General features: G+C 41.7%; 1 protein-coding gene across 1 annotated transcript; it reads right to left on the bottom strand.

The window, feature by feature from the left end:
• Nucleotides 1–330: 330 nt before the first annotated feature.
• On the bottom strand, nucleotides 331–10543 carry LOC129852932 (uncharacterized). Its single transcript, XM_055918531.1, has 12 exons — nucleotides 10407–10543; nucleotides 9952–10058; nucleotides 9688–9798; nucleotides 9517–9570; nucleotides 9241–9402; nucleotides 8829–9003; nucleotides 4619–4725; nucleotides 4369–4479; nucleotides 4198–4251; nucleotides 3939–4094; nucleotides 805–927; nucleotides 331–421 (listed from the first exon to the last, which is right to left on the bottom strand). Exons 1-12 carry the CDS (start codon nucleotides 10411–10413, stop codon nucleotides 383–385), a joined length of 1206 nt encoding a protein of 401 aa, XP_055774506.1. The 5' UTR covers nucleotides 10414–10543; the 3' UTR covers nucleotides 331–382.
• Nucleotides 10544–21927: the final 11384 nt, after the last annotated feature.

A 21927-nucleotide genomic window follows, 5' to 3' on the forward strand; every position in this document is an offset into this window, starting at 1 on the left:
CACTTTCCCTAAACAAGGATCTCGGTGTACTGCCAAAATGCAGATACTGATAGTGAGGATTCGTTTAATCAGTCACTTGCACGAACACAGAAATTAGTTTATAGAAAAGCACAAACATAGAACACAGAAATTGGTAAATAGAAAAGCACCAACAAAATGTTTTCCATCACAGTTCTACGAACCTGCTAGGACCCCTAATAAAATTTAACTCACATTAGGCTACATCATGCCAAGCAGTTTTCTATAAAAAAACAAATCCATCGGTCTGACATACGTGTAGGCATATAGGCCTACAATATGTCAGTTGATGGAAGAATGTTTTTGCTGGTTGATTAAGGGGTTGGATCGCTTGTCTTGATAGGTCCTCACATGGTATCTCTCCTCATTGCTGAGCAGGAGGGACTTGGACTGTGATCACCGGCTGGAAGATATAACGTCTTAATTGAGTGTGTGAGTTCTAACAGTCATGTTATAACAACACAGATTATCTCGTCAAATACAGTATTTAAATGATGAGAACAGGCCACTCAGCCCATTCTAGACACACCACAGGCATAGTATTTATAGGCCTCCAACCAAACTTTGCATTTCAAGGTGATGTCTGTTGTAGGCAGGGCAGGACTGCATGAAATTGGACTATTTCTTCTCCTTGTTATCCTCATCATTAGCCAAATCATGATAATTCTGCACTAAAACCCCAATTTAGACTGGCCCATTTACCAATGGACTCGTCTGGCATTTGCCAGATCTGACTATGGACAGTTTTATTCTGATTCTAGAGGTTCCATTTCCACACTGACTCACCATTCGTGGTCCCGGGGAGCAGCAGTTGACCACCTTACAGCAGTAGGCAGCCAGCGTGACAGAGATAGCGATGAGAGCAGTTTGTATCAGGATCAACTCAGCAAAGTAATGTGTAGCAGAATTCTGTTGACAAGAATTGGAGCATTGTGTACTTTCTTTTATGTTTTTTCCCATTGTACGACATACACTACATGACCAAAAGTATGTGGATATCTGCTCGTCGAACATCTCATTCCAAAATCATAGGCATTAATATGGAGTTGGTCACCCTTTGCTGCTATAACAGCCTCCACTCTTCTGGGAAGGCTTTCAACTAGATGTTGGAACATTGCTGTGGGGACTTGTGTCCATTCAGCCACGAGCATTAGGGAGGTCGGGCACTGATGTTAGGAGATTAGGCCTGACTTGCAGTCGGCATTCCAATTCATCCCACAGGAGTTCGATGGGGTTGAGGTCAGGGCTCTGTGCAGGCCAATCAAGTTCTTCCACACCGATCTCGACAAACCATTTCTGTATAGACCTTGCTCTGTGCATGGGTGCATTGTCATCCTGAAACAGAAAAGGGCTTTCCCCAAACGTATGCCACAAAGTTGGAAGAACAGATTTGTCTAGAATGTAATTGTATGCTGTAGTGTTAAATGTCCCTTCACTGGAACTAAGAGGCCTAGCCCAAACAATGAAAAACAGACCCAGACCATTATTCCTCCTCCACTAAACATTACACTATGCATTGGGGCAGGTAGCGTTCTCCTGGCATCCACCAAACCCAAATTCGTTCGTCGGACTGCCAGATGATGAAGTGTGATTCATCACTCCAGAGAATGCGTTTCCAATGCTCCAGAGTCCAACGGCAGCGAGCTTTACACCACTCCAGCCGACGCTTGGCATTGTATGTTGTGATCTTAGGCTTGTGTGCGGATGCTCGTCAGCACGATGAACAGTTCTTGTGCTGACGTTGATTCCAGAGGCAGTTTGGAGCTCTGCAGTGAGTGTTGCAACTGTGGACAGATGCTTTTTTACCCACTACGTGCTTCAGCCCTTGGCGTTCCAATTCTGTGAGCTTGTGTAGCCTACCACTTTGCGGCTGAGCCGTTGTGGGCCTAGATATTTCCACTTCAAATTAACATCACTTACCGTTGACGGACAGCTCAAACAGGGCAGAAATTAGACAAACTGACTTCGAAATTGGAATCCTATGACGATGCAACGTTGAAAGTCAGTGAGGTCTTCAATAAGGCCATTCTACTGCCAATGTTTGTCTATGGAGATTGCATGGCTGTGTGCTCGATTTTATATAGCTGTCAGCAACGGGTGTGGTCGAAATAGCTGAATCCACTCATTTGAAAGGGTGTCCACATACTGTACTTATCTTGTGTATTTGCCTCTACACATCCAATAAGTAATATTTGCATGTAGCATTTCATAGGACATTCTCAATCTCAGCCCACTTGAACATCTAATATAAGCATCACTTTAACATTTACAGTGCATTCGGAAAGTATTCAGACCCCTTGACATCTTCCACATTTTGTTACGTCACAGCCTTATTCTAAAATTGATTGAATAAATGTTTTCCCTCATTAATCTACACACAATACCCCATAATGGAAAAACGAAAACATGTTTTTAGAAATGTTTGCAAATGCAATCAATTTTGTTTTATTGAAATACCCTATTCACATAAGTATTCAGACCCTTTTGTATGAGACTCGAAATTGAGCTCCACCCTGTTTCCATTGATCATCGTTGAGATGTTTCTACAACTTGATTAGAGTCCACCTGTGGCAAATTCAATTGATTGGACATGATTAGGAAAGGCACACACTTTCCAAATCATATATAAGGTCCCACAGTTTACAGTTCATGTCAGAGCAAAAACCAAGCCATGAGAGCGAAGGAATTGTCTGTAGAGCTCTGAGACGGGATTGTGTCGAGGCACAGATCTGGGGCAGGGTACCAAAAAATTTCTGCAGCATTGAAGGTCCCCAAGAACACAGTGGCCTCCATTCTTAAATGGAATAAGTTTGGAACCACCAAGGCTTTTCCTTGAGCTGGCCACATGGCCAAACTGAGCAATCGGAGGAGAAGGGCCTTGGTCAGGGAGGTGACCAAGAACGCGATGGTCACTCTGATAGAGCTCCAGAGTTCCTCTGTGAAGATGGTAGAACCTTCCAGAAGGACAACTATCTCTGCATCACATCAATAATCAGGCTTTTATGGTAGCCAGACAGAAGCCACTCCTAAGTAAAAGGCAGATGAGAGCCCGCTTGGAGTTTGCTAAAAAGCACCAAAAGGACACAGACCATGAGAAACAAAATTCTCAGGTCTGATGAAATGAAGATTTACCTTTTTGGCCTGAATGCCAAGCTTCACGTCTAGAGAAATGCTTGCACCATCCCTACGGGGAAGCATGGTTGTGGCAGTGATTGTTATTCAGTGGCATGGACTGGGAGACTAGTCAGGTTTGAGGGATAGATGTATGGAGCAAAGTACAGAGAGATCCTTGATAAAAGAAACTTCTCCAGAGAGCTCAGAACCTAAAACTGGGGCAAAGGTTCACCTTCGAACAGGACAAATACCCTACGCACACAGCCAAGATAACGCAGACGTGACTTTGAGACATGTCTCCGAATGTCTTTGAGTGGCCCAGCCAGAGTCTGGACTTGAACCCGATTGAACATCTCTTAAGAGACCTGAAAATAGCTGTGCAGCGACTCTCCCTATCCAACCTGACAGAGATTGAGAGGATCTGCAGAGAAGAAGGTGGGAAACTCCCCAAATACAGGTGTGCCAAGCTTGTAGTGTCTTACCTAAGAAGATTTAAGGCTGTAATCACTGCCAAAGGTGCTTCAACAAAGTACTGAGTAAAGGGTCTGAATACTTATGTAAATGTGATATTTCTGTTATACATTTTTTATACATTTGCAAGAAAATGATAAAAAACTGTTTTTGCTTTGTCATTATGGGGTATTGTGTGCCGATTGATTAGGGGGGCAAAAACAATTTAATACATTTTAGAATAAGGCTGTAACGTAACAAAACATGGAAAAGTCAAGGGGTCTGAATACTTTCTGAATGCACTGTACATTGAACAATAACCAACACATACTGATATAGTGTCTGTAAATACTCACATTAAATAAAATGCAAGTCTTGTCGTAATCAGTGAGGTTCCCTTCACCGTATTTCCAACAGAAATAACTGCGTGCTTCCATTCTTGCCACAGAGACGATCAAGTTGAACACTGATGCTACGCAGGCCACCACCTGCATCCCCAGACAGGCCTTCAGCTGAGACAGAAGGAGACGAGGAGAAGAGAAGAAATACCACTGGTACAGTATATCTCACTTTTTTTCTTAAAGAACTTGTACACTTACAAATTGCATAACTTACAGTGGGAAGATGGAGATTCTGTGCAGCTATGGCCAAACTACCAGCTATGATCACCTGTAGAAAGTACAACAGTAAGAGACATGTCAACCTCAGACTCAACACTCTTTAAATTGCTTGTCTTTTAACATCAATCAAGTGAGTAGATGGGGAACATGTATGGTGGGCACTCACAAACACTGATCCAATGATTTGTGGTGGGTCTAGAACCACCATGCTCAAGCCGTTGGTGAGAATGACAATGACAGAACTGATATAGAACACACTGAGGGCAATCTGAGTCACCTGAGGGGGGAGGAGAGAGGGGTGAAGTAAAATGAACTACAGATTGTTATGAATAACATTTCATAGATTAATAAACATTATAGTGACATTTGAATAGATTGCCAGACCACACTTCATTTATTTGCTCAGGATGTTTTACCCCCAGTGCTTTGGGTTGAGACTCCAAGTACTTCTGTTTTTGGTGAGGATTCCTCTGAAATGTCACTGCGACAAGTGGACCCTCTACGTCGGGAACAGCCTCTTCATCTGAAAAGAACATTTGAGAAAACTGTCTAGCAATAGACTGCTGAACCTACTGCAATACAACCCGATTTAAATGTTTTTTGGGAGCAGCATATTGAGACAATTTCTGTTCACATGCAAATGTTCTGGTATGAGATTGTTTTTATTTTTAAAGCAAACATGCAGATCAGAGACCAGATTGTCCTGTTTTTACTAACCATGCAATGCAATGACATTTGTTTTACCTGCCATAACTGTTGGATGTTATTAAGATCTCTGAAACCTTCGATAATCTTTCAAACAGTCTACTTTTGACTTCCTTGACAGAATTCACAACAAAACCACCAACGCCCCTGAACTCTTTGTGTGCCCCGTTATTTTGTATGCAATCCCGCCCCCTTGTTGTCAGAGGAATTTGACCCCTCTCTAGGCCCACACACTCCTCCCCCTTAACTGTTAGATTTCCTCAGTGCAGGAGAGGAAATTCTAACTGATGGTTTCTACTGGCAATTGTTGTAGACTATGACTATGTTCAAAATTATACCTTAAGCAGTGCATTATATAGGGAAAAGGGTGCCAAGTAATGTTGTATTTAGGGTAGGTTGCCATTTGTGACACAGTCTGTCTTTAGATTATCCATCTAATGAGGCAGGTTGATAGGAGTCAGAGTCAGGTTGTTGTTGCCCTGTAGAACATACTCATGAAGAACAGAGGACTGAAAAACTACCGTCAACTGATGGCCTAAATTCATTTTCCTCAACTCCATGATTATCCACAAACACATTATTTATCTGAGAGGAGACATTAAATAAGGGCCCTGTCATTTACTCTACAGCTGTAGACACACAAGCAGAGCAAAGTTTAAGAGAAGATCATTGTGCGGGGACTATGTTACTCTGGTGTGAAGCACAAAAGTCACTGGCTCTATAGTAGCAGTTAGGAGAATTAAAGTAGCAGGTTAGGAGAATTAACGTAGCAGGTTATCAGTTTTAAAATATCAGTTTAGGAGAATTGAAGTATCAGGTTAGGATAATTAGGTTAAGGTTTGGAAAAGGGTTAGGCTTAGCTAAAATGCTGTACTCTCGCTACAACTGTAGAAGCCATCAGTTCTGAGAAACCATCAGTGTCACCACACCTGGAGCTGCTTGTGGATTTGACAGGTCTAAAACGCTTTCTTCTCCGACACCGTCAAAACACCAGCTATACGGGTGTCGGCTAGCATAAATCTGAATTAATCGAGCCCTCAATCGTGCAATCACAGTCACATTATTGTTTCTGTTTATTCAGCTCTAGGATTTCATTCAGCTCTTTAGGCTTTGTATAAGACTTTATGCTCCACCCTTGCCCCTGTACCTCATACCTCTATCCCTTCCTCATAACACTATCGTTATCCATTAACCATTTCTCCAAATCTACCATCTACAAATAGATTTTTAGTGCCGCGTTAGCCACAAAGGAGTGTCATGTAATACAAATTGGATCTCTGGGCCCGTATTCATAGTGTCTCAAGGTGGGAGTGCTGATCTAGGATCAGTTCCCCCCTGTCCACTGCACCGCCCGCAACCATAGGGCTCTCCAGAGGGTGTTGCGGTCTGCCCAACGCATCTCCGGGGGCACACTGCCTGCCCTCCAGGACACCTACAGTAACCGATGTCACAGGAAGGCCATAAAGATCATCAAGGACATCAACCACCCGAGCCACGGCCTGTTCACACCGCTATCATCCAGAAGGCGAGGTCAGTACAGGTGCATCACAGGTGCTGCTATCTCATGGCCATCAGACTGTTAAATAGCCATCACTAGCTGGCTACCACCCGGTTACCCCCCGGTTACTCAACCCTCTACCTTAGAGGCTGCTGCCCTGTATACATAGACATGGCAACACAGGCCAATTTAATAATGGAACACTAGTCACTTTGATAATGTTTACATACTGCTTTACTCATCTCATATGTAAATAGTGTATTCTATTCTACTGTATTTTAGTCATTGCCACTCTGACATTGCTCGTCCTAATATTTATTTATTTATTTATTCTATTCTTTTACTTTTAGAGTTGTGTATTGTCGTGAATTGTTAGATACTATTGCAATGTTGGAGCTAAGAACATAAGCATTTCGCTACACCCACAATAACGTCTGCTAAATATGTGTATGTGATTAATACAATTTGATTTGAGGTAATCTGATATTCATTATGATCTTAAAGGTTAAACTGATCCTAGATCATTGGTCCTACTCTGAGTAGCTTCATGAATGTGGGCCCATGGTTCATGTTGTGCTCTCACTGCAGTCCAGGTCACCCGTGATACAAGTCAGTATTCGACGTCCTTCTATGTCTGAGGACATCGGGAGATGACATGGAAACCGGCCATTAGCGGCAACAGTGAGCACTGTTACATTCAAATAGGTTTCGGTTTTGCATGGGGATGGTCTATGGGCATAAGAATCTACCTCTAATTCCATAGGTTGCATGTTCAAATCCAGCGATTTAACGTTTTACTTAGTTTTAAGCCTATCCCAAACCTTACACCTTACCTTAACCATTTCGGAATTAATGCCTAACCTAAATATTTGAGAGTTCATTCCTAAACTTAACCTTAAACACTTTGAAATTTGACATTTTCAACAACTTCGAAATTTGATGTTTGAGAAATATGGACGAACGTCCAATTCTGATGTGAGTCTGTGAGAGCTAGTTGCTCAATGAATAGAAACAATAGAATAACTTTCATGTTCCAGCCACTCCTACTTTTTCACTGTACATGCACATTGAAATAATGGGAATGATATTGAATTGTGTTCTTTACATTGTGATACCATATGAAAATGATATGGTCATTGGTAAAAACGTATATCTAAAATGACTTATATTACAATTGTCAGTGATACATACATTCAATATGTGGCCCATGTGGGAATCAACTGCAACCTCCTAGTGTTGAAAACACCATGCTCTAACCCACACAGTCGACCTAGCCGGTTGTAAACCTATGGATATACTTTATTGGTGAATTGTAAGCCATTTACAAACCCTCCATAGATCATATATAAGGGTTCTACCAACCTGCCATTTATTGTTTTTTGCTGTTGTTATTTTTTACAACTTTTTACCAATTGGTTGTGGAGATATTGACCAAAAGAAGGAAGACCCAGGAAATATAATAAGAACACTAACAAAACAATAGGGTTCCTGCACCTGCTAGGACCCCTAATAAAATGTAACTCACATTAGGGTACATCGTATCAAAGTTTTTAATTACAAAAAGAAATCCATCAGGTGACTTATACTGAGTCCACAAAACCTTATGAACAGCTGTTCGTTCCATGACATGATCTGATCAGGTCAGTCCAGGGGAAAGTTATGATCCCTTATTGATGTGACTTGTTAAATCCCCTTCAGTCAGTGTAGATGAAGGGGAGGAGACAGGTTCAAGAATCATTTTTAAGCCTTGAGACAATTGAGATGTGGATTGTGTATGTGTACCATTAAGAGGGTGAATGGGCAAAACAAAAGATTTAAGTGCCTTTGAACAGGGTATGGTAGTAGGTGCCATGCGCAATATTCTATGCACTGAGTGTATGTATAGATATATAGGCCTACAATATTTTAGTTGATGGAAGTATAAGACATGTTTTTGCTGGTTAGTGAGAGGGTTGGATCTCTTGTCTTGATTGGTCCTCAAACTGTATCTCTCCTCATTGCTGAGCAGGAGGGACTTGGACTGTGATCACCGGCTAGAAGAGAGAACTCACACTCAATTAAGAGTTTATAACCGTCATGTTATAACAACATTCAATCACTGATTATAATTCAGATGTTCTGTTCAGTATCTGGTCAAATGCAATATTTGAACGATGAGAACAGGCCACTACCCCATTCTAGACACACCACAGACATAGTATTGGTAGGCCTCCAACCACACTTTGCATTTCAAGGTGATGTCTGTTGTAGGAAGGCAAGGACTGCATAGAACCAGAAATTGGCCTAGTCATTTACAACTCACTGGACCATTTTTTCTCCTTGTCGTTCCCATCATGAGCCAAATCATGATAATTCTGTGATTAAACCCCAATTTAGACTGTCCCACTGGCCAATGGATCTGTCTGGTATTTGCCAGAACTGACCTATGGCCAGTCCGTTTCTGATTTTAGAGGTTCCATTCCTACACTGACTCACCATTCGTTGTCCTGGAGAGCAGCAATTGACCACCTTGCAGCAGTAGGCAGCGAGCGTGACAGAGATAGCGATGAGAGCAGTATTTATCAGGACCAACTCAGCAAGGTAATGTTCAGTAGAAGCCTGTTGACAAGAATTGGAGCAATGTGTACTTTGTTTCATGTGTTTATTCCTATTGTATGACATATTTTCCTCTTTACACATTTAATTTGTAATATTTGCATGTGACATTTGATAGGACATTCTTAATCTCAGCCCACTTTATCATCCAATATGATCATCCCTGTTTGAACATCCCCTTTTTCAATGTCAATTGAAGTATTTCCAACACATACTGACATATTGTCTGTACATACTCACAGTGATTGAATAGCAAGAATCATCGTGATCAGTGCTGTTGATTTCAACGTATTTCCAGCAGCTATAACCATATTCGTGTCCAGCCATGTCTGACACAGAGACAATCAAGTTGATCACTGATGCTACACAGGCCACTACCTGCATCCCCAGACAGGCCTTCAGCTGAGACAGAGGGGGGAGAAGAGAGCAGCTGAGAGCAGAAGAAATACCACTGGTACAGTATATCTCACTTTTGTTTCTCAAAGAACTTGTACACTTACAAATTGTATAACTTACAGTGGGAAGATGGAGATTCTGTGCAGCTATGGCCAAACTACCAGCTATGATCACCTGTAGAAAGTACAACAGTAAGAGACATGTCAACCTCAGACTCAACACTCTTTAAATTGCTTGTCTTTTAACATCAATCAAGTGAGTAGATCGGGGACATGTATGGTGGGCACTCACAAACACTGATCCAATGATTTTTGTTAAATCTTCAACCACCATGCTTATGCTGTTGGTGAGAATGACAATGACAGAACTGATATAGAACACACTGAGGGCAATCTGAGTCACCTGAGGGGGGAGGAGAGAGGGGTGAAGTAAAATGAACTACATATTAAATAACATTAAATAACATTTCACAAATCATAATACATTATAGTGACATTTAAATGAATTGCCAGACTACACAGACAACACTTCATTTATTTGCTCCGGATGTTTTACCCCCAGTGCTTTGGGTTCAGACTCCAGGTACTTCTGTTTTTGGTGAGGAGTTTTCTGAAAAGTCACTGCGACAAGAGGACCCTCTGCACCGGGCACGGCCTCTTCATCTGAAAAGAACATTTGAGTAAACAGCCTAGCAATAGACTGTTGAACCTACTGCAAAACAATCCAATTGATCAAATACATTGAAATGTTATTTGGGAAGAGCATATTGTGCAGATTGCTGTTCACATGCAAAAGTTCTTAACTATTAAATTTCCTCAGTGCAGGACAAGACATTCTAACTGATGGTTTTTACTGGCATATTATTGTAGACTATGTCTGTGTTCAAAATGACACTCTAAGTAGTGTCAGAGGAAGGCTCAAAAAAGATTGCGTTTGTTTTTAAAGCAAACATGCAGATCAGAGACCAGATTGTCTTGTTTTTACTAACCATGCAATGATATTTGTTTTACCTGCCATAACTGTTGGATGTTATTAAGATCTCTGAAACCTTCGATAATCTTTCAAATAGTCTACTTTTGACTTCCTTGACAGAATTCACAACAAAACCACCAACGACCCTGAACTCTTTGTGTGCCCCGTTATTTTTTATCCAATCCCGCCCCCTTGTTGTCAGAGGAATTTGACCCCTCTCTAGGCCCACACACTCCTCCCCCTTAACTGTTAGATTTCTTCAGTGCAGGACAGGAAATTCTAACTGATGGTTTCTACTGGCAATTGTTGTAGACTATGTCTATGTTCAAAATGACATCCTAAGTAGTGTCAGAGGAAAATTGTCAAAGACTCCAGTCACCCAAGTCATAGACTGCTGAACAATTAATCACATGACCCCCCTGACAACTTGGCAGTAAGACTGCTGAACAATTAATCACATGGCCATCTGGACTATCATCAGCATAGCAGTGGAAGTGAACTTTATGATGTTGCATGATCTCGCCCAGGGGTAGGAGGAATATGGATTCTTCTGACAATAACTATTCATGATTGAGGAAGGTTTTTGCAGATTAATGATTGATTTACAGGAATGAGGTCCAATATTTGAATCATCAATTAAATGCATTCAGAAATCTATTGCTTAAAGCCATGTGGTTCACTACAAATCACTTATCAATCCATAATCATTTAGCAGTTGTGAGATGGATGCCTACTTTAAGTAATAATGAAAGTGGTCACACTACATCACACTACATGTAGTCACACTACATCAAGCTGCCCTAAAACATAAATACCTAATACACAATAATAAATGCAGTATCAACATTGTTCTGAAACATGTTGGCTGGAGTTATGCTGTTATCTAATAACCAATACCGCTAGACTGTAATTACATAGCACTTACATAGCACTTACATAGCACTTACATAGCAGTTATTATGGAAGTACAAAGTAATAACATGTTTCCTAATTTGTTTTAAAGTGAACAGTAAGAAAGCATTTTTATCCAGCCTGGCACTATCACACCTGAATTGACTGGCCAATGAAGCACAAAGCCCTTGATACAGCCTAATGCAATTTGTTGTATCTGCCTGAGATAGATTTCAAATCGACAGCAGATCTGCAATAATCTCACACAATCTTCAGCGATAACACTCATACTATGATCCTATCACCAATATATACTTATTAGCTTTCACTTTAAATTAGAAACAGCAATATGTACAAAGGTCATACGTTTAGGGAGGCGTGCCCAGGGAGAAGGAGAGCTGATCCTGGCTGAAGGTCATACTTTTGCCATACTTACAATTCAACTACCAAGCTGCCGTTACTGGAAGTTTGGTGTAAGTCACCTTCACTTCTCTTGTCCTCTTAAGGCAGGCCAACCTTTACATTTAATGGGAATCTTCTGGCCACTGAGAAACACTGGAAATTTATAGGGAAAACCTCACCCACCAATAACGAGATGCACCTGGGCGCAATCACAGTTAGGTGTCGCATGTCACACCAATAAAACAGTCAACATGGGTATTCCCATGTTCTCATGTTTAATTAGAATATAATTTAAAAGTGATTTGTTTTATGACACATGCACTCTTCATTACATTAAGCAATTTGTTTTCCAACATATTTAGAAAGAGGTTAAGCTACAAGCTACCAAGTCGCGTGACTAAGTTGCTTAAAAGTGTCAGCTTAATGGCATATATTATCATATATTATTTGATAATCATATATGTGGACTATAATATCTTTATAATATTGATACAGTCATGGGTCACGTGCGTTATTGTGTGTTTATAACCTACTGGATCTGACCTGTTAGTCATTTAAATATCTGGTTAAATAGTGAAACAACATGGTGTGCTGGCCTTAGCTCTGTCACGGTAGAACTGTGTCCCGTGGCACTGGAGCAAGAGTGCCCATTGTCTTGTACCACCGAATCTGTACAATAAACTGGAAACGAATCTGTACAATAAACTGGAGATTCGTGCCAGTTTTTATACATTTTTGTGAGCTATTTTGGGAGGCGGCACTGCTAAAAGCAACGTCTCTTATGGAGCCTGTTCCAAGGAATGATGAGGAGGCCATTGTTAGAGGAGTGTAGTAAGCAGGTCAGAATGTAGGAATGCAGAAGGTCAGTAAGATATAAGGGTGCCAGTCCATTGAGTGCTTTGTAGGTGAGGATGAGTAATTTGAAGCTAATTGCAGATACATTTAGTCACATGAATAGATTACAGATACACTTAGTCACATGAATAGATTACAGATACACTTAGTCACATGAATAGATTGCAGATACATTTGGTCACATGAATAGATTACAGATGCACTTAGTCACATGAATAGATTGCAGATACATTTAGTCACATGAATAGATTGCAGATACATTTAGTCACATGAATAGATTGCAGATACATTTAGTCACATGAATAGATTGCAGATACATTTAGTCACATCAATAGTATACAGATACATTTAGTCACATCAATAGATTGCAGATTAAATGTAATTTTATTGTTTAGTGTTACCAGTAATTTAGTATGTAACATTTTATGTTTGATATCAGTATGTTATCCATGCCAAGCTCCCTGTGTCTTCCCTGTTAGATGAATGTGGTGGAAAAGGTCATTTCCCCTACTGCTCTTTTGAGGAGGGGACCATTGTCATTAGATGTCTGGGGCTGGAGTTAACAAACAAGAGACTGTCATCTTTTGGAAAGAGACAGCTGAAAGACATACTGGCAAAGGCAGGGGACTTCAAATTTGAAATGAATAGGTGTAAATGAATTATATCTTTGTCTCATTATATCCTGTTATTGTTCAATTTTCCAATGAAAATATTACTTGATATAACTGAATAGACATTGTAGGCCGGCCCCTGAAATGACTCTTTACAACTGTATGCAAGACATTTTATTGTGTGAAAAAGATGTGAAGCGCTGCACAATAATAGATTTCTTTAGCTAGAAGTTGCTCTTTTGGTAGAGTGTCTCTCTCCCTCTCTTAGAATAATGCCTTATTAATGGCAGTAATGTCCTGTAACTTATGGTTTTGCCTTATTATTCAATATTCACCTTTGATATTAAACTTTCAGATCATTCTTGATAGCCTATTAGTGTAACTTAACAATAGTCCTTTTGCACATTGCTCCAGTCCCTCCAGAAGTGGCGATGGCCAGCCGGGCCCCAGTGGACCTTCAGTGCCCCTCAGACGTGGTGAGGAACAGTTTGGCCTCAGTGGACCTCCAGGGCCCCCCAGACCCCTTGTTGCATCCTGGGTCTACATTCTCCCCAATCATTTGATGTCCATTTTCAAAAGTCTGCCAAAATATGCTCCTGCAAACACATTGCAACTAGCGAAGACTCTAATGCAACAATAAAGACAGGGTTGTTGACACCAAAATGTTCAGTTGAGCGCAATCATATTTCAGCTACATTGAGGGGGCTGAGCTACAAAGTAGTAGCGCCTACCTGTTTGTGAATTTAGTGGAAAGGCTATGGGCCATAAAACTGCGATGATGTATAATTAGCTATTTCACTTTCTTTGTTTCAGACCTTTGTGGTTTATTTTGGGTATCCTACCTTGGAGACTTTTCTGGCGGGTCCACTTCTCTTCACTCCAAGGACATATATTTCCTCATCGTCCTTGTTGCTCTACGTTGTCCTTTACGACATCTTTCAGCAGTTTATGTTTATTTTACCAAGCAAGTTGACTGAGAACACAAACTGTATTACAACAACAAACTGGTGACCATTTGCATGCATGGGAAGGTGAGGGGTAGAATGGGCCAAAATGAAGTGTACAAAAATCAAGATGTCGTCTCTTGTGTTTTTTTGTGGGGGTCTGCCTGTCTTGCCTGGACCCCCCGGGTCCCCAGGTCCTGCAGTTGCTGGGTCAGCGGAACCCATAAATGACACCCTTGCCCACGCCATGCTGGTGTCAGATGTGAGTCGTAAAAATGTGGTTTTGTTTGTTTTTAATGATGGGAATTGAGTCACAAAAATATGTTGAAATTAAGTGTCCAGTATATTGAAATTCAATGCTTGCATATTATGAGGATAAGTTGCTGTTTTTGTGAGACAGAAAGATGAATGAAAGTCAAATAAATTGTTTTGTTTATGTTTTATACGTGTGATAGTATTTAACTGCATGGCAGTACATGTAAGTATTTAGTCAATTTCATAACTGGTGTCATGACTGGTCTGCTCGGATCAGGTTACCGTGGACCACAATCCTACAGAGAGATCTCTCACACCCACCAGTGGGGAAGAGATCGAGAGGTATGGTGATGGGGAGGTTTTATGAAACCTCACGCCCATTGTAAATCTAAGGCAGCAGACAAAATTCCTTAGTCCTCTCACTATGGAGAACCGGCCTCAGAACATTAACATACAATATGGACTTTGGGACAATAGTGTTCGTCAGCCACAATGGTGGTAATGACGATAGATGGAAAAAGAAAATGTATGTCATTTTTGTTATGTTATCAAAAGTTAAAGGACAACATTATAACGACAACATTGTAACTTTAAGAGTTTTTCCAATACAGTTGAAGTCAGAAGTTTACATACACCTTGCCAAATACATTTAAACTCAGTTTTTCACAATTCCTGACATTGAATCCGAGTAAAACTTCTCTGTCTTAGGTCAGTAAGGATCACCACTTTATTTTAAGAATGTGAAATGTCAGAATATTAGTAGAGAGAATTAATTATTTCAGCTTTTATTTCTGTCATCACATTCCCAGTGGGTCAGAAGTTTACATACACTCAATTAGTATTTGGTAGCATTGCCTTTAAATTGTTTAACTTGGGTCAAACGTTTCGGGTAGCCTTCCACAAGCGTCCCACAATATTATGGGTGAATTTTGGCCTATTCCTCCTGACAGAGCTGGTGTGAATGAGTCAGGTTTGTAGGCCTCCTTGCTCGTGTTACGCCCCTAAAAAATGGGAGAAATAATCACGAGAGTGATACGGTATTTCCTCAATGGGAACTTTTAGTGCAATTCATTTTACAAAAGTAACACATTTTACAGAACAACAGATCTACAGGAAATAGATAGTTTTGTAGGGTACAAGGCTTATTCAAGTCACAACAGTATACACTGTAATTCACTGAAACAGATACTAATTACAATATAACTGTCAAGCACAAAGCTTTAACTCAGTAAACCATAACTCAATTTATCAACAGGCAATAAAGTGTTTGAAAAACCACTACACAAATAACGCCGCAAAATATCTTATTAACAACACACATGTTCATTAACAATCAACATAAAATGGCAGCTACTCTCAGTACGAAGCTATTCTTCGCTGCAACCGAGCAGGGCTCATATTACTCTCTGCAAACTTAACTCTAACTTCCTCAAGATGTTACTAAGACACACCTTAAACACTCTTGACATGTTAGCGAGTTATTACATTTAAATTACTCTTTTTTATCATCAATAACGTACCTGAAAAAGGGGAGAAATAATCACGAGTGATACGGTATTGTTTCCTCAATGAGAACTTTTAGTGCAATAAGGAAAGACCGCGATTTCCCCGGGAACTTGGGTGGAGACCAGAGCAATCGGTCTCAGGCTCATAGATTAAGAGCATTTAGTAGATCACAGATTAACACTTTTACCCTTCCATTAGGCACCACAAAAGAAAGTAATCAATATAACGTTTACATATTCCTCTCGCAATTTGTACCCTTTGTACGCTTGATGGATTTTAACTTTTTAACACAATTATATGAATGTTATCATTCTCTATCAACTAATACTGAATGCATGATCTTCTTAACCTTAGATGTTTTAAGATCCTCACATACTATGAACTTACTAATACTTTTAATGTATAACAGGCTATGAGTATTTCCTTTAACCTGTCACACTCGCACACGCTTTTTCAGTTCTGCCCACAAATGTTCTATAGGTGTCACGACTTCCGCCGAAGTTGGTCCCTCTCCTTGTTCGGGCGGCGTTCGGCGGTCGACGTCACCGGCTTTCTAGTCGCCACCGATCCATGTTTCATTTTCGTTTGGTTTTGTCTTCATTATTACACACCTGATTTCTATTTCATTAATTATGTTCCTTATTTAACCCCCTGGCGTCCATCTCTGTTTTGTGCGTTATTGTTTGTCATGTGGGTTCGTGTTATTTGTGCTTTGGATTTTGTGTTCCATGTTGGAACATTATTCTCTCATTTTTTGAGTAAACTGTTAGACTATACTCATCTCTGTGTCCTGCGCCTGACTCCACCTTTCTCCATTTCACCAACACCCTCACAATAGGTTTGAGGTCAGGGCTTTGTGATGGCCACTCCAATACCTTGACTTTGTTGTACTTAAGCCATTTTGCCACAACTTTGGAAGTATGCTTGGGGTCATTGTCCATTGCAAGACCCATTTGCGACCAAGCTTTAACTTCCTGACTGATGTTTTGAGATGTTGCTTCAATATATCCACATAATTTTCCTTCCTCATGATGCCAGCTATTTTGTGAAGTGTACCAGTCCCTCCTGCAGCAAAGCACCCCCACAACATGTTGCTGCCACCCCCGTGCTTCAAGGTTGGGATGGTGTTCTTCAGCATGCAAGCCTCCCCCTTTTTCCTCCAAACATAACAATGGTCATTATGGCTAAACAGTTCTATTTCAGTTTCATCAGGCCAGAGGACATTTCTCCAAAAAGTACGATATTTGTTCCCATGTACAGTTGCAAACCGTAGTCTGGCTTTTTTATGCCGGTTTTGGAGCGGTGACTTCTTCCTTGCTGAGTGGCCTTTTAGGTTATGTCGTACTAATTGTACTGTGGATATAGATCATTTTGTACCCATTTCCCCCAGCATCTTCACAAGGTCCTTTACTGTTGTTCTGGGATTGATTCGCACTTTTCGCACCAGAGTGCGTTCATCTCTAGAAAACCGAACGGTCTCCTTCCTGAGTGGTATGACGGCTGCGTGGTCCCATGGTGTTCATACTTGCGTACTATTGTTTGTGCAGATGAACGTGTTACCTTCAGGCGTTTGGAAATTGCTCCCAAGGATGAACCAGACTTGTGGAGGTCTACAATTTTCTTCTGAGGTCTTGGCTGATTTATTTACATTTTCCCATGATGTCAAGCAAAGAGGCACTGAGTTTGAAGGTAGGCCTTGAAATACATCCACAGGTACACCTCCAATTGACTCAATGTAATGCTCGTCGTTGGAATGAGGTGAGGACCAAAGCGCAGCGTGGTAAGTGTTCATCATGATATTTATTAACAGAGAACACACAGAAAATAATCACCCACAACACACAATGAAAAACAGGCTACCTAAATTTCGGGCCCTGGACTGGGCACCCTCGTTGCAGGCCCCGGACTGGGCACCCTCGTTGCGGGCCCCGGACTGGAGACCGTCGCTGGAGGCTCCGGACTGGAGGACGTCGCTGGGGGCTCTGGACTGGAGGCCTTCGTTCCATGACTCCTCACTGCAGGCTTCGTGCCATGGATCATCACTGGAGGCTTCTTGCCATGGATCATCACTGGAGGCTTTTTGTCATGGATCATCACTGGAGGCTTCGTGGCATGGATCATCACTAGAGGCTTCTTGCCATGGATCATCACTGGAGGCTTCGTGCCATGGATCATCACTGGAGGCTTCTTGTCATGGATCATCACTGGAGGCTTCGTGCCATGGATCATCACTGGAGGCTTCTTGCCATGGATCATCACTGGAGGCTTCGTGCCATGGATCATCACTGGAGGCTTCGTGCCATGGATCATCACTGGAGGCTTCTTGCCATGGATCATCACTGGAGGTTTCTTGCCATGGATCATCACTGGAGGGAGGAGACGTATGGGCAGTCTGGTACGTTGAGCTGCCACAGGGTTCACCAGGCTGGGGAGACATACGGGAGGATTAGTTCTAGGCGCAGGCACAGGACTCACCAGGCTGGAGAGACATACAGGAGGCCCTGTCCTAGGCAGAGGCACCGGATACACTGGGCCGTGGAGGCGCACTGGAGGTCTTGAGCGTAGAGCCTGCACAACCCGTCCTAGCTGGATGGTTATTTTCCGCCTGCAGATGCGGGGCGCAGGCACAGGACGCACCGGGCTGTGCAGACGCACCGGAGACACAGTGCGCAGAGCCGACGCAGGACATCACGGGCCGTAGAGACGTACTGGCGGTCAGATGCGCTGAGGCGGCATCCTCCGACCTGGCTGGATGCCCACTCTAGCCCCGCTGATTCGGGGAGCTGGAAGGTAGCGCACCGGGCTGTGCACGCGCACTGGAGACACCGTGCGCTCCACCGCAGAAAACGGTGCCTGACCAGTACAACGCTCGCCACGGTAAGCACAGGGAGTTGGCTCAGGTCTCCAACCTGACTCAGCCAAACCCCCCGTGTGCCCCCTCCCACATTTTCTTTGGAGCTGCCTCTCCGGCTTCCTTGCTAGCCGAGTCCCTTCGTAACGCTGTCGCTCTGCTCTTGCTGCCTCCAGTTCCTCCCGTGGACGGCGATACTCCCAAGCTTGCCTCCAGGATCCCTTACCGTCCAGGATCTCCTCCCAAGTCCAGGAATCCTGGACACGCTGCTCCTCCTTACCACGCTGCTTGGTCCGTTGTTGGTGGTGGGAAGTTCTGTCACGGTTGTTAAAATAAGAGGACCAAGGTGCAGCGTGGTGGGCGTACATTTTCTTTTATTTGGGAAAAAGTCGCCGAACAAAACAATAAACACTACAAAAACAAACCGTGAAGCTAAAGTACGGTTCTCAATCAGAGACAACGATAGACAGCTGCCTCTGATTGAGAAGCACACCCGGCCAAACACAAATAAATAGAAAACATAGAAATAAAGAAACTAGAATGCCCACCCTAGTCACACCCTGGCCTAACCAAAATAGAGAATAAAAGCCTCTCTATGGCCATGGCGTGACAATCGTACTAAGTTCTAATCAATAGCCTAGACTGTGTGTTTGTGTATGTGTATCTTATATGATCATTTTAGCTTGTTAGCAAGTAAATAATCAACTCAATTGGTGGGGTACGGATTTATTTGATGAGACTTTGGTTTGTGCAGATTCCCAGATTATGTGACGTTCAGAATGAGACTGTAGAGGAAATTGATTAATTAGCAACTGTTGTAAAATCGATATTCTGATATACTTTGAGTTAATTTGGGAAATAGAAAGTCAATAAAACCAAACTTTCCCATGGTGCCCCAGGTTAATGAGTTAATAATTACCTGATTCATTTAATCACGTAATTATAAACCGTTAATCATTCGATGAACAGCAGTCATCACATTAATCAGTACAACGTCAGAAAACTGGTTATAATGAGTCCTAATACAAACATTTGTGTTACAGATAACCTCAGACACCCTGGTGACAATGGACATCTCCCAACTTTATGAACATTTCAAATAGAACAAATCTTCCTCAAAAAGAAAGGAGGACCAAGGCACTCTTCATATAATTAATTAAAATGCCTTTATTAGTATGGCATGTTCAATAGAAACAAAGTTGTTTAAAAACCGACGCGTTTCGGCTGCATGGCCTTCGTCAGGGCGTACAGATAAAGGAGAATACAATGTCCTCTTTTGAAAGGCTTTTCCAATTAGCCCTAATTAGAAGAGGGAGTGGTTACCAAATTGGACACACCTAGTAAGCAATAATATACACATTAAAAGGTGAAATACTGTAGCTATGTTATCATAAGCATACACCTCCAAGCTAGAAGTATCAGAACACTAAAAGGTAGTTCTAACCTTAAATATGACTGGGAGAAGTGTCTAGAATAACAAATCTTCCTATTTGTATTTTGGTGATTAATATAGGGCAGACTGACATGTTCTCTACTTTCACCCCTTTCCACTTGCCTCCTTTTTTGCAGTAATGCTGCATTGACTTCGTTACATGTATGTATACATCCTATTCATACTATTGTTTATAAATATAATAAAATGTTTTTACATATTGTCATTACTTAAAGGGCTGTGAAAACAATTTAAACGTCACAATATATTTAGGGATGCAAAACCCAGATTCAAATCATGTGTTTATCTATTGCCATGGACGTAGCATCTTTCTTTCCCAATCCACTGGCAAATGACTTTAAACTGAATGTTTCTCAGTTGATGATTTAGGACAGGGTTCCTCAACTGGCTGTGGTTTTATTTGGCCCCTCAAGTTTTCTGAGCAACATTAATATAGATACTTTTTTTCTGCGGTAAGGAAGTCTGAAAGGCCTCTCATCTTTCAGTCTTATTCTATGCACAAAGTCTCTTGCTTCGCCACAGTCCAATTTCCCTCTGGAAAATATGCTGTCATATTTCACAACCAGGTCTGCCATCTTGTGTTTCCATTCATCTGATATTCTGATACACAGGAGGCAATGTCAACATCAGTTAGACCCATGTCTTTCAACACATCAGCATATGAGCGTTTTTCTACCTGTTCAGTCATGGTTCCAATTCTGTGCAACATCTTGTTTGTCATCACATTGACCACAGCAGCTGCTGTTTAGGTCTTCCAATGCTATGCAGGGGTATACATCTACCAGTTTTGCATTACACTTCAGTGTAACCGGGCGATCTTGGAGATTAACCACCTCATGGGGATTTATTTGTCACCCCACAGCGGGCATACAGTATGACCCACTAACACACTGTGCTGCTCGGGACGTTGTGGGCTCTACAATAACAGTACTGCTAATGGAAAAGAGTACTGCTAATGGAAAATGTTCCTTTCAGCCTACCCCAGACTAAGGGTTCATGTTTTGTGAATAGTGTCACACACCGGCTGAGAACAACAGTGGCAACTTTTTTTCAGGCATTTTACTTCCTTGCCAACGGTCAACATTTTCCAGTATGCTTAGAAGTGCATCTGATTCATCAGAAAGGCCATTGACTCGTTGTGATATTGCTTTCCAATATCCCTCTGTACTTTTTAGTTGATGGAGGACATTTCAGTACATTTGTTACAATGATCATCATCAGTTTGCCCTGGCACAACTAAGACTGGCACCAGCATCTTGCACTTCATTAATTCGATATGGAGCTCATATTCAGATTTGGGATTGACTTGTTGGCCTTCACATCCCACGAGTACTACAGGAGTGGACATTTTCGAGCTTTCAGTTAAGACATGTTTCGAAGCAATGTATACTCAGCAGATTCACTTAACATACAGGTCATTGAACCACTATCAATGAGTCCTCTCAGTTCTACTAAACCCTGCACGGTCACTGGTGCATAGAACAGACTTTCATTGCCGGTTATTCTCTGAGTACGTTGATATATCACATTTGTGTTGCCTTGGTTTTTCTCTTTGTATGAAGAGTTCTATTTCAGGATCAGTTTAATTTATAGTTTTTAGCTGCACCTTTCCCTTCAAGGTGCAGACCTATTAGTTTATAGCTGGACCTTGATTTTGTGGCCGCTGCCCTACTGGTGCCTCTCTTATAATCTCCTGCTTTTGTGGGCAGTCTATGGTTTGATGGCCAGGATTTTGACATTTGAAGCACATGCGGTCATTAAGACAGTGAGACCTGAGTCGAGTGAGCCACA

This window comes from Salvelinus fontinalis, chromosome 4 (assembly GCF_029448725.1).
Source record: "Salvelinus fontinalis isolate EN_2023a chromosome 4, ASM2944872v1, whole genome shotgun sequence".
Classification (NCBI taxonomy): Eukaryota; Metazoa; Chordata; class Actinopteri; order Salmoniformes; family Salmonidae; genus Salvelinus; species Salvelinus fontinalis.